The 16,851-nt window shown below is 38.7% G+C and overlaps 1 protein-coding gene across 1 annotated transcript in view; it reads left to right on the top strand.

The window, feature by feature from the left end:
• LOC138838633 (zinc finger protein ZFP2-like) overlaps positions 1-9,341 on the top strand; it is a 50,909-nt gene extending 41,568 nt beyond the window's left edge. Inside the window, 2 exon segments of the mRNA XM_070038035.1 lie at positions 8,370-8,678; positions 9,099-9,341. Coding sequence (XP_069894136.1) covers positions 8,370-8,678; positions 9,099-9,341 — 552 coding nt within the window.
• Positions 9,342-16,851: the final 7,510 nt, after the last annotated feature.

Genomic DNA, 16,851 nt, shown 5'->3' with positions numbered 1-16,851 from the left:
TTGCTGACATGGCTCTTAGGATTGACATTTTTTTTACCTGTAGTATAGGAATATTATTGCCTAGAGAGTTCTACAGGATTCCAGAAACAAAGAAAATTAGAGAAACACAAAAACACAAACAGATAGATGTACGGGAAACCAGGGTTCCAAAGGCTCTCTGGCATTTTGTCCCTGTGTGCCAGAAAGCTAGCATAGTTCCTTGATACTTCATTTTTGCATGTTATCAATGGGAAGATTACCATTGATAACATGCAAAAATGAAGTATCTATTTTAATAGCGCAATCAGAGCCACAACAGGTTGTGAGGAAAACATGTTTTCTTATTCTCCTGAAACAGTAGACTGTCGCCCAGAGAAAATGCAGACATGGAGTTCACCTTACCTAGCCTTCAAGGTGAACAGCACCTCAGTTTCAGATGCTATCTTTCCAATAGTAAGGAAAAGGCCTGCACTCCAGTCTCTTAACCCTCTCCAGAATTCTCTTTTAAGCCTTCTGCAGCCAGCTCTCAGTGCTCTCAATTCTGTCAGGCTGGAATTCCAACCTCTCAAACCTTTTCCCCCTTCAGCTCAACTTCAGAGTTCCATACATAAAAGTACATCTTTCCCCCAATTGATAAACTACAAGGAAATTTGATTTCACCTGATTCTGTTATCTTTGGTCTAACTTCATTTGTTGTAGTATTCAGTTTTGTTTTTCCATACCACTACTTTTAAATATTTCACTCACTCCAGTATAAGATGGGTAATTTTGATAAAAAAAAAATACAGTGACGAAGTTTTCCCTATTAGAAATATCATTTGTTGCAAAATCCCACATATGTTTGCTCAGGAATTGATTTTGATCTCTGAGGAATTTCTCTATTAACTAACACAAGGGAAAAATGTATCCTTAGGGCTCTACTGGAGAAATGACTGAGGAATATGTAACACATTTGAGCATTTGGTCATATTTATCATTTTTGTCATCTTGAGTGTTCCTTGAGCCTATATTAATTTGCCTCCACCTTCCATGAAGACCTATTAAAATGAAAATCTTCTCAAGGAACATTTTATTTTCCTCACACCTATATTTTGTATTGTAGAATGTAGAGAAAGTTTACAAAACGTCATGATAGCAGTTCTTTTTTACATAGGAAGGAAATATCAGGGAATCTATGACCACATTTCAATATTCAGTATTTAAACCAATCATGGTGAACCTAGGATATTTTTATGTGGGAACTAAATCAAGTCTTATAAGGGCTCAATAAATCATTAGCTACTTTCTGGAGTACTGTTACTGTTTTTTAATATTCATGTGGACACTGCTTTTCCTTGATCTAGTAATGTTGTAGGTTCTGTATCCCATGTGATATCCTGCATGTGTTCTGCTTGCTTATGAGAGTACAAGTGGTAGAGCACTAGCCTTGAGTAAAAAGGAGCTCAGGGACAATGCTCTGGTCTAAATAGGATTTATGGTGAAGCAGTATATGTAAATGCAGAAAAAATATTTGTTTAATTCATTTTTATGCTGATATGTACTAAAATTTTATCAAAAATAATAATATAATTTTTTAGACACCACCTTAGACTTAATGTCACTATGCCAGATTATTGTCTCCTTAGAGTTTTTATCTTGTCTCTATTGCTAGCAACACAAATGTGTTTGCAGGCATTAGGATATTACAATTCTAAATATCTATTCGCCAAACAATGGAGCACCCAAATTTATCAAAGAAACACTACTTTCCCTCAAATCCCATATAGATCCAAAGACATTAATTGTTGGGGATTTTAACACACCACTCTCCCCACTAGATAGATCAACTCGGCAAAAACTCAACAGAGAAACCGCAGATCTAAACAGCTGCATATATCAACTAGACTTAACAGACATTTACCGAACATTTCACCCAGCAGCATCAGAATACACGTTCTTCTCAGCAGCACATGGAACGTTTTCTAAAATAGACCACATTTTAGGCCACAAAGCAAACTTGTCTAAATTCAGAAACATTGAAGTTATACCTTGCATTCTCTCTGACCACAAGGGAATAAAATTAGAACTCAACACCAAAAGCCACCAAAGAAAGTCCGGTATCACATGGAGGCTGAACAACACACTGCTGAATCATGAGTGGGTCATGGAAGAGATTAGAAAGGAAATTCAAATGTTCATGCTATTCAACAAAAATGAACACACAAATTACCAGCTCCTCTGGGACATAGCAAAGGCAGTACTCAGAGGCAAGTTTATAGCTCTGAGCTCCTACATCAACAAATTGGAGAGATCGGAAACTAACAATTTAATGACACATCTAAACCTCCTTGAAAAAGAGCAGCAAGATAAACCCCAATCCAGTAGACGGAAAGAAATAATCAAAATTAAATCAGAATTAAATGAATTAGAATCCAAAAAAACTATAGAAAGAATCAACAAAACAAAGAGTTGGTTCTTCGAAAAACTTAACAAAATTGACAGACCCTTAGCAAACCTTATCAGAAAAAGGAGATGAGAATGGAAACATCACCACAGAAACAACCAAGATTCAGAACATTATAAGGGAATACTTCTCAAAACTTTATGCTAATAAGTTTGAGAACTTGACAGAAATGGACCTTTTCCTAGCAAATATTGACATGCCAAAACTAAACCAAGATGAGTTAAACCAGCTTAACAGGCCCATATCAAGCATTGAAATAGAAACAGCAATAAGAGACCTCCCAGCTAAGAAAAGTCCAGGACCAGATGGTTTTACAGCGGAATTTTACAAGGCCTTCAAAGCAGAGCTCACACCAATACTCCTCCAACTCTTCAATGAAATTGAAAGAGAAAGCTCACTACCGAACACATTCTATGAAGCCATCATAACCCTCATCCCAAAACCAGGCAAGGACTCATCAAAGAAAGAGAACTATAGACCCATTTCTTTGATGAAAATTGATGCAAAACTTCTCAACAAAATTTTGGCCAATCGACTTCAACAATTCATCCAAAAAATCATACACCATGATCAAACAGGATTCATTTCAGGGATGCAAAGCTGGTTCAATATACGCAAATCAATTAATATTATTCATCACATCAACAGGAACAAGAATAAGAAGCACATGGTTATCTCAATAGATGCAGAAAAAGCATTTGACAAGATCCAACACCCCTTTATGATGAAGGTTCTGGAAAAATTAGGAATCCATGGAACATTCCTCAATACAATAAAGGCTGTATATGACAAACCTACAGCCAGCATTATACTCAATGGTGAAAAACTAAAGCCATTTCCTCTTAACTCAGGAACGAGACAAGGATGCCCACTCTCTCCACTTCTCTTCAATCTAGTATTAGAATGCCTAGCTACAGCAATAAGACAAGATGCAGACATAAAGGGGATCCAAATAGGGAAAGAAGAAATAAAAATCTCCCTCTTTGCAGATGACATGATCTTGTATTTGAAGAATCCCATGGACTCCACTCCCAAATTACTCAAGCTGATTCAAAACTTTGGCAAAGTAGCAGGTTATAAAATTAACCCCCAAAAATCAATGGCTTTTCTATATGCCAACAATGAGAAAAGTGTGGCTGAAATTAGGAAAGCAACTCCATTTGTAATAGCCCCACAAAAAATAAAATACCTAGGAATTAACTTAACCAAAGAAGTGAAGGACCTCTATGATGAAAACTTTAAAATCTTGAAAAAGGAAATCAACACAGAACTTAAAAAATGGCAAAACCTCCCATGCTCCTGGATTGGCAAGATTAACATCGTGAAAATGGCAATACTTCCCAAGGCTATCTACAAATTCAACGCGATACCTATCAAAATTCCACCCTCATTCTTCAAGGAAATAGAGGAGGCAATCCAAAAATTCATATGGAACAATAAAAGACCCCGAATAGCAAAAACGCGCCTCAACGGAAAGAACACTGCTGGAGGAATATCAATACCAAATTTCAAACTCTACTATAAAGCCATAGTAATCAAAAGAGCTTGGTATTGGCATAAGAACAGACCTCAGGACCAATGGAATAGAATTGAAAACCCAGAAATGAACCTACAGACCTATAGCCATCTAATCTTCGATAAGGGAGCTAAAACAATAGAATGGAAGAAAGACAGCCTCTTCAGTAAATGGTGCTGACAAAATTGGTTAACAACATGTAGAAAACTAAAGCTAGATCCTTATATATCACCCTGCACCAGAATCAACTCCAAATGGATCAAAGACCTTGAACTCAAAGCAGACATTCTGAAAACATTACAGGATGGAATAGGAGAAACCCTAGGTCTCCTTGGCTTAGCCCGAAATTTTCTGAATAGAGACCCGGAAGCACAACAAATCAAAGAAAGGTTGGACAAATGGGATTGCATACGGTTGCAGAGCTTCTGCAGGGCAAATGACATAGCTAGCAAGATCAATAGAAAGCCCACGGATTGGGAGAAGATCTTTACTAGCCATACAACGGACAAGGGTCTCATATCTAAAATATACTTGGAACTCAAAAAATTAAACCACCCAACAACAAATCCTCAAAGAAACAACTGCCCAATAAATAAGTGGGTGAAAGACTTAAAGAGAAACTTCTCTGAAGAAGAAAGAAGGATGGCCAATAGACACATGAAGAAATGTTCAACATCCCTAGCCATAAAAGAAATGCAAATCAAAACAACATTGAGATATCACCTCACTCCAGTTAGAACAGCAATAATCAAGAACTCTAACAACAACAGATGCTGGAGGGGATGTGGACAGAAAGGAACCTTACTTCATTGTTGGTGGGAATGTAAACTTGTTCAACCACTTTGGAAAGCAGTATGGAGGTTCCTCAAAAGACTTCACATAGATCTCCCCTATGATCCAGCAATCCCACTTTTGGGCATTTACCCAAATGTTTACAAACAAGACCACACTAAAGCTACCAGCACAACTATGTTTATTGCAGCATTATTTACCATAGCTAAGATATGGAACCAACCCAGATGCCCCTCAGTAGATGAATGGATCAAGTAAATGTGGTATATATACACAATGGAATTCTATGCCTCCATCAGAAAGAATGACATTTCCCCATTTGTTAGGAAATGGAAAGGCTTGGAAAAAATTATATTAAGTGAAGTAAGCCAGGCCCAAAGAAGCATAGGTCCCATGGTTTCCCTTATTTGCAATATCTAGTATAGGTATGAGTCAAGCAGAAAAGGTCAGATAATGTGATGTTAGGAAAATGAACCCTTAAATATGTATTTTAATGTTTTCGTTTCTTTCATGCATATGTTTCTAACGCATTTATAAGATTATTTCTTTGTTGCTTTGTATGTCCCTCCCCCACAGTGTAACCCCCGCCTTCACTATATTTGATGTCAGTATAACATGTGGAGGAGATGGGGGCAAACAAGTCGTTTAAGGATTCAGGTGGACCTGTTGCAACAATGAGAAGTACAAAATGTCATGTCAAAACCAGCTTTACAATGTCGGTGGGGGGGGCGGAGGGGGGTATAATTGGGTGGGGGGGGAGGGGGGAGGCTGGGAAGGGAGGTGAAGGGTAAACAAAGGAGGAGGCTGCAATGCTTGGTAAGAAATGTATGCATTATCCTGCCCATGTAATTGTAGCCCCTCTGTACAGTATGTGCTCAAATAAAATAAATTAATATTTTAAAAAAAAAGATAACACAGCCAGCTGCAAACATTTTATGTAAGATAAAAGCATACCTGCAGCATAATGGAATTCCAGATTGGAATTCTCATGACTCTGGTCTAATTTCTTGATGGAAATGTGCCATTACAGAAGCTGATGTCATTTGACGATGTGGCTCTGTACTTCACCTGGAAGGAGTGGCAGGATCTGGATCCTGGACAGAGGAACCTTTACAGAGAAGTAATGTTGGAGACCTATAGCAACCTAATGTCCTTGGGTGAGCAAAGGTCATTTTTATTTGGAAGAACAAGTGCTTTTATTTTAGTAGACATTTGACTGTTTATGTTATTTAGGTATAATATTCCAGTCCATTCCCAGGTAAAAAACTGCTAGTATAAAAGCCAGCCAGAGTCAGGTCTGGGAGCTTGATATTGTTTGCCTTTCACACTACTGCTTCAGCCAAAACACCATTTTGGCTTTTGTTTTGGGGTATAGTCTGAATTTCCATCCCAGGTTGGTTTCAAGCCTGCCTGTTCTGATCTTACCTCCTAAATGTAGGGTTAGAAGTGTAAGCCTTTGGACCATTACATTTTGTTTAAAAAAAAAAAAAGATTCCAATCCATGGGAAGTGTCATTTCCTCCTAAGGGAAACTTCAACTTCATTGTATGTAACTCAAGAGCTAATTTTATTCTCATTCTTTAACAAGGCAAATTAGTAGTTGGACAAAAGTTCTAAACGATGATCCACTAACAGGAAACTGACTTCCCAGGCTTGGGGTGATTATTATAGGTGGATATGCAGTCTAGAAAGAATATATATTACTACTGTCAGTACGATTTGGAAATCATAGGTTGCATTGCTTCAAGCTTGGAATCCTAGATACTCTGGAGGTGGAAATCTGAAGATTTTGGTTTGAAGCCAGCAAGTGTAGAAAAATGAACATGAGACTCTTATCTCCAATTAACCATTCCAAAACTAGAAAGGTAGCCAAGACTCAAAGTAGTAGAATGCTAGATCTGAGCAAAATAGCTGAGTTCAAGCCACACAATTGGCAAAATAAATGCGTAGCTGGGGAAAAGTCCACCATGGAGCTGTTAGAATTGAGACACCATGGGTAGGGAAGGTGGCTCAGTGGTAGAGCGCTTGTCTTGCATGCTTGAGTCACTATGTTCGATTGCTCAGCACCACATAAGCATAAACAAATCCGGAATTGGCGTTGTGGCTCAAGTGATAGAGTGCTAGCCTTGAGCTTAAGAGCTGAGAGACAGCTCCCAGGTCCAGAGTTCAGGCCCCACAACAGAACCCACCCACCAAAAAATAAAAAAATTGAGAAACCAGATTTAGGAGCAACCTTGTGAGCAGGATGTCTGCAACCTTCTATTAATGATGACCCAGCAAGAACAATAGTTCTCCACTATTTCTTAATCACAGGCCTCTGTGTTCCTAAACCTAAATTGATTGTCAAGCTGGAGCAAGGTACAGATCCATGGATAAGAGAAGACTCAGAAGAGAATTTCACAGGTGAGTTAATTAGCATCTTGAAGGTGATGATTGGTCCAGAGCCTATTGGTCTGTTTATCTTGAGCTGTTTAGAGGGAAATATTCCTTGTACGCCTGAGTCATGTGTAGCAGAAAAGTAGGTGATCTTTTGTCTCAAGGAATTGTAAATCCAGAATTCACGTGGAGACAAACTGAATTTGGTGTGCCAGTGTAGTTAATGTTAGCAATTCTCTTTTTCTGTAGAGAAGTCATTCATAAAAAGAAAAAGACAATAAAAAATGTAGAAAGGAGATCTCATTTTCTTTTAAACTAGTATTATGAAGTTAGGAGGCAAATAGGAGTATGCTAGGGCTGCTATCCTCTGCTGTGACAATTTCTCATCAGTTATGCTGTGCATAGAGTGAGATTCAGAATGGAAGCATTAAAAGTACATAGATGAATAATTTGAGTAAATATTTCCTTGACGAATAAAGAAAAATCTGAAATACAGAAAAACATTATTTTCCATTATAAAATGTCAGTACTACTTTCTTAATTACTACATTGCATAGAAAATATATATTCTGCATAAAGGAATGCTTTGATATTTGAAAATCTTGTAACAGTTAGAGTGTGAGAAAATACCTTTACATTATGGAATTTATGGATCTCATTTATGTTTTTGTCTATTTTCCTGTTATTCATTTTAGATGTCCCAGAAATGGAGGGTGAAATTAGCACCTGTCAGGAAAGTCACAATAAATATCTCTCTGAAGTAGCAGTCATGAATAGTAACCCAAAGGAGGAAAAAGTGAGACTTATAAAAAGTTTTAATTTGAGCTCAAAACAGAAGTCAGAACTGATTAAGAATAATGGGAACTCCTTAGGGATGAGGACAGAAAAGGTCACTGAATGTCAGAACATGGGTGTTTTCAGTGAACCTGGTAAGATGTGTGCTGCATATCGTCCTCATGTGCCTTCTGTAGTTGAAGAATATAAACAATGTGAAAGGTCTTTCACTGAGAAGACATACCCTATCATCCCTCAGAGAAAACAGACAGGAGAGAAACCTTATGAATGTAACATGTGTGGAAAGATTTTCACCTGTAAGGCATACCTTACTGTGCACCTGAGAATTCACACAGGAAACAAACTATATGAATGTAATGTGTGTGGAAAGTCTTTCACCCAGAAGTTACACCTTACTGTCCACCAGAAAAGCCACACAGGTGAGAAACCTTTTCAATGGAACATGTGTGAAATGTCTTTCACCTGGAAGTCAAACCTTACTACCCACCAGAGAACACACACAGGAAAGAAACCTTATGAATGTAACATTTGTGGAAAGTCTTTCAACTGGAAGTCAAGCCTCATTGTCCACCAGAGAACACACACAGGAGAGAAACCTTATGAATGCAATGTGTGTGGAAAGTCTTTTGTCAAGAAGACATGCCTTACTGTCCACCAGAGAACACATACTAGAGAGAAACCTTATGAATGTAACATGTGTGGAAAGTGTTTCACCCAGAAATCAGACCTTACTCGCCACCAGAGAATACACACAAAAGAGAAACCTTTTGAATGTAACATTTGCAGAAAGTCTTTCACTTGCAAGGAATACCTTACTAGACACCAGAGAACACACACAGGAGAGAAAATTTATGAATGTAACTTGTGTGGAATGTCCTTCATCTGGAAGTCAAGTCTCACGGACCATCAGAAAACACATACAGGAAAGAAACCTTTTCAATGTAACTTGTGTGGAAAGTCATTCATCTGGAAGTCAAACCTCACTGTCCACCAGAGAACACACACAGAAGATAAACCTCATGAATGTAATGTGTGTGTAAAGTCTTTCACCTGTAAGGCATATCTTACTAGACACCAGAGAACACACACAGGAGAGAAACCTCATGAATGTAATGTGTGTGGAAATTCTTTCATCCAGAAAACAAAGCTTGTTGTTCACCAGAGAACACACACAAAAGAGAATCCTTTTGAATGTAACATTTGTGGAAAGTCTTTCACCTGTAAGGCATATCTTACTAGACACCAGAGAACACACACAGGAAAGAAACCTCATGAATGTAATGTGTGTGGAAAGTCTTTCACCCAGAAGGCATACCTTACTGTTCACCAGAGAATACATACTGGAGAGAAACCTTATGAATGTCCCATGTGTGGAAAGTCTTTCCCCCAGAAATCAAGGCTTACTAGACATCAGAGAACACACTGGAGAGAAACCTCATGAATGGAACAGGTGTTGAAAATCTTTCACCAAGAAGTCATACATTACTGGCCACAAGACAACACACACAAGAGAGAAACCTTATGAATGTAACATGTGTGTCGTCTGTCACCTGGAAGTCATACCGCACTGTCCATCAGAAAAGACACACAGGAAAGAAACCTTATGAATGTCATATGTGTGAAAAGTCTTAGCCAGAAGCTACACCTTACTGTCCACCAGAGAGCACAAAAACAGGAGAAAAATTTTATGAATGTAAGCTATATGGAAAGTCTTTCACCCAGAACATACAACTTTCTGTCCATCAGAAAAAAACCCACCAGAGAGAAATGTTATGTATGTAGCAGGCATGGAAATTCTTTCACCTGTAAAGCACACCTTAACATCCATCACAGAACACAAGGAGAGAAACCTTATGAATGCAACCAGTGTGGAAAGACCTGGAGGTCACAGTTTAATACACATAAGTTGATTCACACAAATGAAATAAGTTAGGATTGTACCAAATGGACAAAGTTTTTGATCTGTAAGAAAATTGAAATTGCAATACAGAACCAATACAGGATAGAGACCTTATGATATAGCAGATGTGGAGTCCTCCAACTAGAAAACACAGCTCAGGGTTGATCACAGAACACACAAAACACACAGACAGAGACACACCCTCTCACACAAAGAGGAGAGATATCCTATATAGGAAAAATAAATGGAAAGGTTTTCAAGAAAAAGTCCTAACTCAGTTTGCATCAGAGAACAGACACAGATGAGAAAATACAAATGTAACAAATGTGGAAAGTCTTTTACCAAGTATTCATGGATCCAAGTTCATAGAACACACACACTGAAGAAATCTTACAAATATTACAAATGTGGAAATCCTTTGATCAGAAAGGAATACCTCATGTTCATCAGAAAACTGACTCAAATAGGAGAAAAGAAAGTAGTGCATAGAACCTATGTGAAATGACTTTCAATCAGAACTGAATCCTGAGCATATGTGAGAGCATAGACAGGAAAGAAATTATGAGTATAGAAAACATTTTGCCAGAAGTCACATCTGTACAGGTTCCAGAGACCGGGACACATAGCAGAATTTCTGTAAATATAAACATGAGAGGAAGTGTTTCAACCAGAAGCCGTCCTTTAGCAATTAGTAAAACATTCACCCAGGAAAATAGCCCAATGTAGGAAAACATTTGTCAGAAAACCTCTATAAATTATATAGAGAAATGCTTCCTGGCAGAGGTAAGCTAGGTATGATGGGAAACCATTCTTCACTCTTCAGCTTTCTTTGAGGCAACATTTCTCATCCTCTCATCGTGTTGAGTGGATATGGTGTCCTTCAATATTATCCAAAGCATGTGGAAACAACCAATCACAACAAGTAATTCAGAGATTCAAGTTATTAACTTGTGTCTTTTATACTAAGGAATGGTGTGTCAGGGTAATTTGATAAACTCTTCTTAGAAACATGAGCTCTGGCCCTTTGGGACTGGATTCAGGTCATCTCCAAAATGGTTAGGGGAACAATAGATAGGTAAAGAATGTGATGATTGGAGGCAAGAACATGAGAACAACCATTTTTCTACTGCTCCCTTAAGTCTCCCTCCGTATGTGTGATCCATGCCTTATAGTACAAAGGCCTAACTTATTCCAGTTCAGTTTCTGAATGGAAGATATTAGTCCTTATTGCAGTACATGCATAGGAGTAAAGTCTTTCTCGGAGGGGTAACAATGCTCAATAGGAAATGTATTCATGACCTAACTCATATAATGGTATAACGAATCTATATAGTATATCTACAATATATATTTTTAAAAAATATGGTGGAGGGCTTGGAAGGTGGCTTAGTGGTAGAGTGCTTGCCTTGCATGCATGAGGCCCTAGGTTCAATTCCTCAGCACCACATAAGCAAAAAGAAAAAAGCTGGAAATGGTGCTGTGGCTCAAGTGGTAGAGCACTAGGCTTGAGCTGAAGAGCTGAGGGAGAGTGCACAGGCCCAGAGTTTAGGCCCCAGGACTGGACGAAAAAAAAAAAAAGAACAAATGAAAAAATATGGTTGATAAATAAAGACAAGAGTCTCTGCATTTTTCCTTGGGGCAGAACCCCAAAGTGTCTTCAGTGCTTGATCTTTTCTTTATTTAATCACTGGTGATGAGCAACTTGTGATTGATTCACTCTTAGCCCATTAAGTTCTGCTGATTAAGCAATAATAAAACACCAGTGTGGACGATGTGTCATGCCTGTGTTATCTCATAGAGGGCCAATGTAGATATGACATTAGGGAAAATAATCAGGCACAAAATCATATTGATCAATCTCACAAAAATTGAAGTTAACAAAAAAATAAAACCATCTGCCACTTGAGCTACAGCATCACTTCTAGTCCCTGAGACAAGGGAAGGAAGGAGGGAAGTGAGAGAGGGAAAGAGGAAGGGAAGGAATGAGGAAGAAGGAAGAAATAAACTATTCAAAAGAAGAGTAATTTTTGGTGAATGTGAGAATTTTTCTTTCAGAGTTGGGGCTCAAGAAAAATGGCTTTTACAAAAAGCAAATTCTTTAACTGTTTACAAAATGATAAAGAGGATGTAACATTTTGTAAATTAATTTAATAATTCAGTAATATTAAGTAAGGAAGTCAGGTGTGGCTGGTGCGCTATTGGCCACAAGGTCGTTGGTGGCGTCTGCCGTCTGGTATTTATGCTCGGGGAAGGAAATGACAACATACATCACTTGCCACCCAACAGATGGGTGTGTCTGGTTTCCTGGAAGCAGGGGTGAGCATTTGGCTGATATGTTACTCAATCTGTTAGTCTAGTGCCTGGGACTGGAATTTCCTGTAGACCTGCCTCCTGCTTAGGTCCTATTTAGGCTTGACCAGCAGTGGCACCAGATACAATGCCACATGTCTCTGTGATCATGTCCTGTGTCCTTTCCCCTGGCTTGTCTCTGTTCATCCTAATGTTCCAATTCAACACTCTCTTGGTGCTGATTCGTTTCTTGGTGTTGGTTTTATTCTTTTTTTTCCTTTCTGTCCTATTTTCAAGCTGTCTAAGTGTATTTGTGGACTTCAAGTCTTTGTTACTACAGGCTGCTTGCAGACTGCTAGCTGTGTAATAAACACTGCAGTATTCCATTTTCTAAAATATGGCTTCCAACAAATATACTGTCTTCTTTTACAGAAACACAAAGGTGGACCTAATATTAGAATTTCTAGAGCCAAGATAGATGCCACAGTATAGTGATGTAATTAAAGATATCCTGGAGGCATTTACAAAATATGTCTGTTACATCAGAAAGTGCTTAATTAGTAAACCAAGACCAAGACTCCAGATCCTATATAAGCCAGTCATTCTAGATATGTCCAGAGCTGTTTGGTTACATGAAGAGCTCTACTTTCACACTTTCTTTTTTTAAATTTTAATTTATAATTTTATATTGTGAAAATACTCTACAGAGGAGTTAAAATTCCATGGGTGATATAATGAGTATATTTCTTATCAAGCATTGTAGCCTCTTCCTTTGTTTCCCCTTCCCATCCCTTCCCTTCTTCCCCACCCCCCCAACCAATCATCCCCGCTTATCCCCCCTGTCCCCCCCACCAAAGTTGTTAATTTCATTTTTCGACATAACGACTTGTACATCTCATTGTTGCAATGGGTCCACATGTATCCCTATTTACTTTCACACTTTCATGAAGGAATGTTTTTGTGCCAATATGAGGTGTTGAACTCAGGAACTGAGTTGAAGCCATCTAGAGTTGGCTTCAATGGAGATTCCTTCATCTTGCCCTCCATAAAAGCTAGGAATCAAAGCATGAGCTCTGTGGGCTGTTCTGAGGAAACCTCTCTCTGGTAACAGGAGGTTTCCTTCAGTGCTTTACCTCATGCTTCCTGTGCCTTCAACAATTTCAGTATTTATTTTAATTGTTCAAAGAGAATCCTTAAATACTGCCTATGATTCCATGTACAAGAAAAGGACAGTGGACTTCCCATTGCAAGATTTAGCTAGTTGCTAGCTTAAACCCTTCTGTCACACTGTTCACCCTTTTGCTTTTTTGGGGGGGGGGGGGGGAATACGGTTTTGTGGCCTGAACTCTGGGCCTGTGTGCTGTCCCTCAGCTCTTCAGCTCAAGGTTAGCACTCTACCACTTCCAGCTTTTTTTTTCTTTTTGCTTATTTGGTGCTGGGGATTTGACAGGGCCTCATGCATGCAAGGCAAGCACTGTACCACTGAGCCATCTTCCCAGCCCAACACTTCTGCTTATCTACAGAGGACTAGTCAATAAAATTGGGGGATTGGGAGGCACCTGTGCTCTTGGCCTTCCTACTTGTACCCCCCCCCCATACCATCCATTTGGAAATAGCTCATTCTCCCACGTTTACAAACTGGATGCTTTCTGAGAAGGTATGGTTCACAGACTGGAGTCCTACCTTGGCCTGTTATATAGCTCAATTTATGAATCAACATACCACATTCATTTAAAGTATGCCTGATAACATTTTATTAATGTTTTCTATTATTTTGTTATTATCATGTGGCCAACACTTTGCTTGAACTCACAATTTAAGGGACTTAATGCTCATTGAATTGGTAATGTACCCTGTCCTTCTTTTAATTTAAGACCAGCAATTAAAAATGAGCAATTACACTCCCTCATGTGTGGAATCTTAGCCACTCAGGAAGCCGACATTTGATAGTATTTGTAGGGTATCCCATGCAAAAGCTTCATGAAAATGGTATCTTAGCCAATAAAAGTGTGGCTCTGGTTATATGTGCCTATCTTGTTTGCTACTTGTGATATGTAATTATAAAATTAGTGTGTCAAAAGACCAAGGCAGAGAAGCAAGACCCTAAGGTGAAAAATCAGTGATACGAAAGGGCATCTGGGATGGAAGGTAAAGGAAGCCTCACAAATTTTTGTCCCTGAATTCAACCTGAGGACCAATAATAGGATCTGTGCAAACAATGAATTCTTCCAAATATTTAGTGGAAGCATTTGAATGTAGTTTACAGAATGATAGGTAAACAATCTTTTACCAAGTCATTGCAAAAGGAACTTTGCATATGGCTATATGATGTTATGAATTTTATATCCTGTTTTGTGGACACCATGAGTCCTGCTTGGATCAAGAAATTAAGATCTCCTGATCTAACAGGGCACTGATGCTTCACATGTGAATTATTAGTTGCTCAAGAGCATGAGCTTTAAAGATCACAATTGAAAGGCAAACTAGGTAGGAATTGCTGTGAGAGTGTTATCGCCAGTTATCACCAAATTTCCCACAAGTAGTGCTGTGAATGAAGTTGATAGACTGTCAACACTTTTGTTCCTTTATTACCAAAGCTCAAGGACAGTACCCAGGGCCTGAGTAGAAAGCACTCCAAGGCCAGGGAAGCTATTTTTTTAAATGGGTTCTTTGGCCCTCGTGCAGTAAAGTTACCATTCCTGAGAAGGCCTAAAGTCCTCCATATTGTATAGTCATTGACTTCAATTGAAGTTGATATTGAAATGTCTGATAGATTGTCACGAATAGTTTGGTATCTTTTTTCATGTGAACCCACATGCGCATACCTTTATGTTTCTGACTAGTTCATAGGTCCTTGCAGAGGTTCAAGTTACTATGTAGGACAATGTGGTCCACGTGTGTAAAGTGCAGAATGAGACCTTCAAAGAGAGATCTCAACATATAATATATGACCACATATTTCAGTATCCTTGAAACAGTATCACAAGAAAAGAAGGAATCAAGTAGTGATGATTTAAGGTTCCAGAATACCAATATATTTGAACGAGAAGACTGTGGTCTTGTGCTGTGTGCGTATAGATATAGGAGAAATACTCTTTTCAGTCTGAGGTGTTCAGATGTGTTTAAGCATTTTTGTTGTTTTCCCTTTCTGATTGCACTTTATTTCAAGGCCACTCCCAGGGGTGAATGACAGGATATTTAGTTTCAGCTCATTCTAAAAGCTATGTCCTCAGAAGAGAAGTGGTGAACCATGACTTAGGTACATATTCACCCTAGACACAATCACTAAGAGTGGGTCAAGTTACATAAGTTTTCAGAATGTCAAGGGTCCTACCACATAGTTCATCCTGTAGCCCTTTTCAAAATTAGGCTTTAGAAGAGTTCTGCCTTTGTATGAAGATTGCAGCTCTAAATTAGATTATTTTCAATAGCCATTCAGTGAATGTTACTGGATAAAGTATACAAATGAAGTCATATTTATTTTAGAGAAAATTCTGATGTCATCAGCACGGGCAGGTACTATGACTCAAAGTCAGGACCCTGAAGAGTTTGTTCTCCAGAGATCTCAGTATTTAACCAAGAACCTCCAATTCCCAAGCAATCTAGATCCCAATGAGAGGACAAGATGTTAGGAGAGCCCTTGTTTCTTCCTCAGGTTAACCTGGAATGATGCACCTCAGAGTGACTGGAAGGGACAGAAGCTGGGATACAGAACACACTGGGTACTGAACAAGGCTATCATAGGATTTTCACTAGACCGTTAGGGACCACCCAAGGCCCTCTTGAATTACCTTGAGCACTTATAACTTTATGTTTAACCAGCTCTAGGTCATTTTTCCTCCCATAATTAGCTTATCATTAAGTGTACATTTTTTTCTGTTCCCTCAATGAATTGAGTTCTTTTAAAATTCTCATTCATTTTTCTGGATCACTTACACCCTTGTATGAAGTCCCTGTTATACAGGTCTCAGTACTTTGAGTAGATGACTACCTGGAGCATCCACAGCCAACCATCTTTGCCTCACTTGTATATGGATCTGAGCAAAACCCAGCCAAAACTTTATATGTGCATTTTAACTTAAATGATTGTTACCAAAAGTTTGATGTGGAGACTTCATCTGATGTGGTGGAAGTTGGTTGGGCTCATGGTCTATGCCAGAACTCAAAATGGAAGGTACAGGAAAGAAAAGTTTGGTAAGGAGCCAGCTGAGGAGAGGAGGGCAGTGTCAAAGTCTTCATGCAATAGGCAAACCTGGCAAACCCCTTGGGACAGGAGTGAGAAGCCCAGAGCAGGGTATGTGCTCCCCATCAGTCCACCACCAGCACAGCATGGCAATTGCAGCATGGGCTAAGGTGCACACGTGTTTCCTGCAGGGCAGACTGTTGACCCAGGGACCTGTCAGAACAGTCAGTGGCCTAATGTAATAGTCTTGTCCTATGTAGATGATACAATTACTTGTGGACTAGAAGAATTAGTAGTAAAACATTGTTAGATGAACTAGTAAAAATTCTTCAGGATGTGTGTGAATGCGTGTGACCTAAGAAGAAAAGAAATTGAAAAGTAGTTCAGAGAGATCCCAAATGACAAGTGTAGGACTTGAGTGCACAGCAAAATAGATCCATTGCTATCACAACAAATAGGTGAAAAGGAAGGTTTTCCTTCACTTATTTTTATCTACCCTTACAAATCCCAATGTGTTCAAAATAATAAGAACAGAAATGTATGTGTTGATGCTTAATGTTGTACAACAGCTAGTTTATA

Source organism: Dipodomys merriami, unplaced genomic scaffold, assembly GCF_024711535.1.
Source record: "Dipodomys merriami isolate MVZ:Mamm:240054 unplaced genomic scaffold, mDipMer1.0.p SCAF_286, whole genome shotgun sequence".
Taxonomy (NCBI): Eukaryota; Metazoa; Chordata; class Mammalia; order Rodentia; family Heteromyidae; genus Dipodomys; species Dipodomys merriami.
This window is presented reverse-complemented; position numbering and strand designations above follow the sequence as displayed.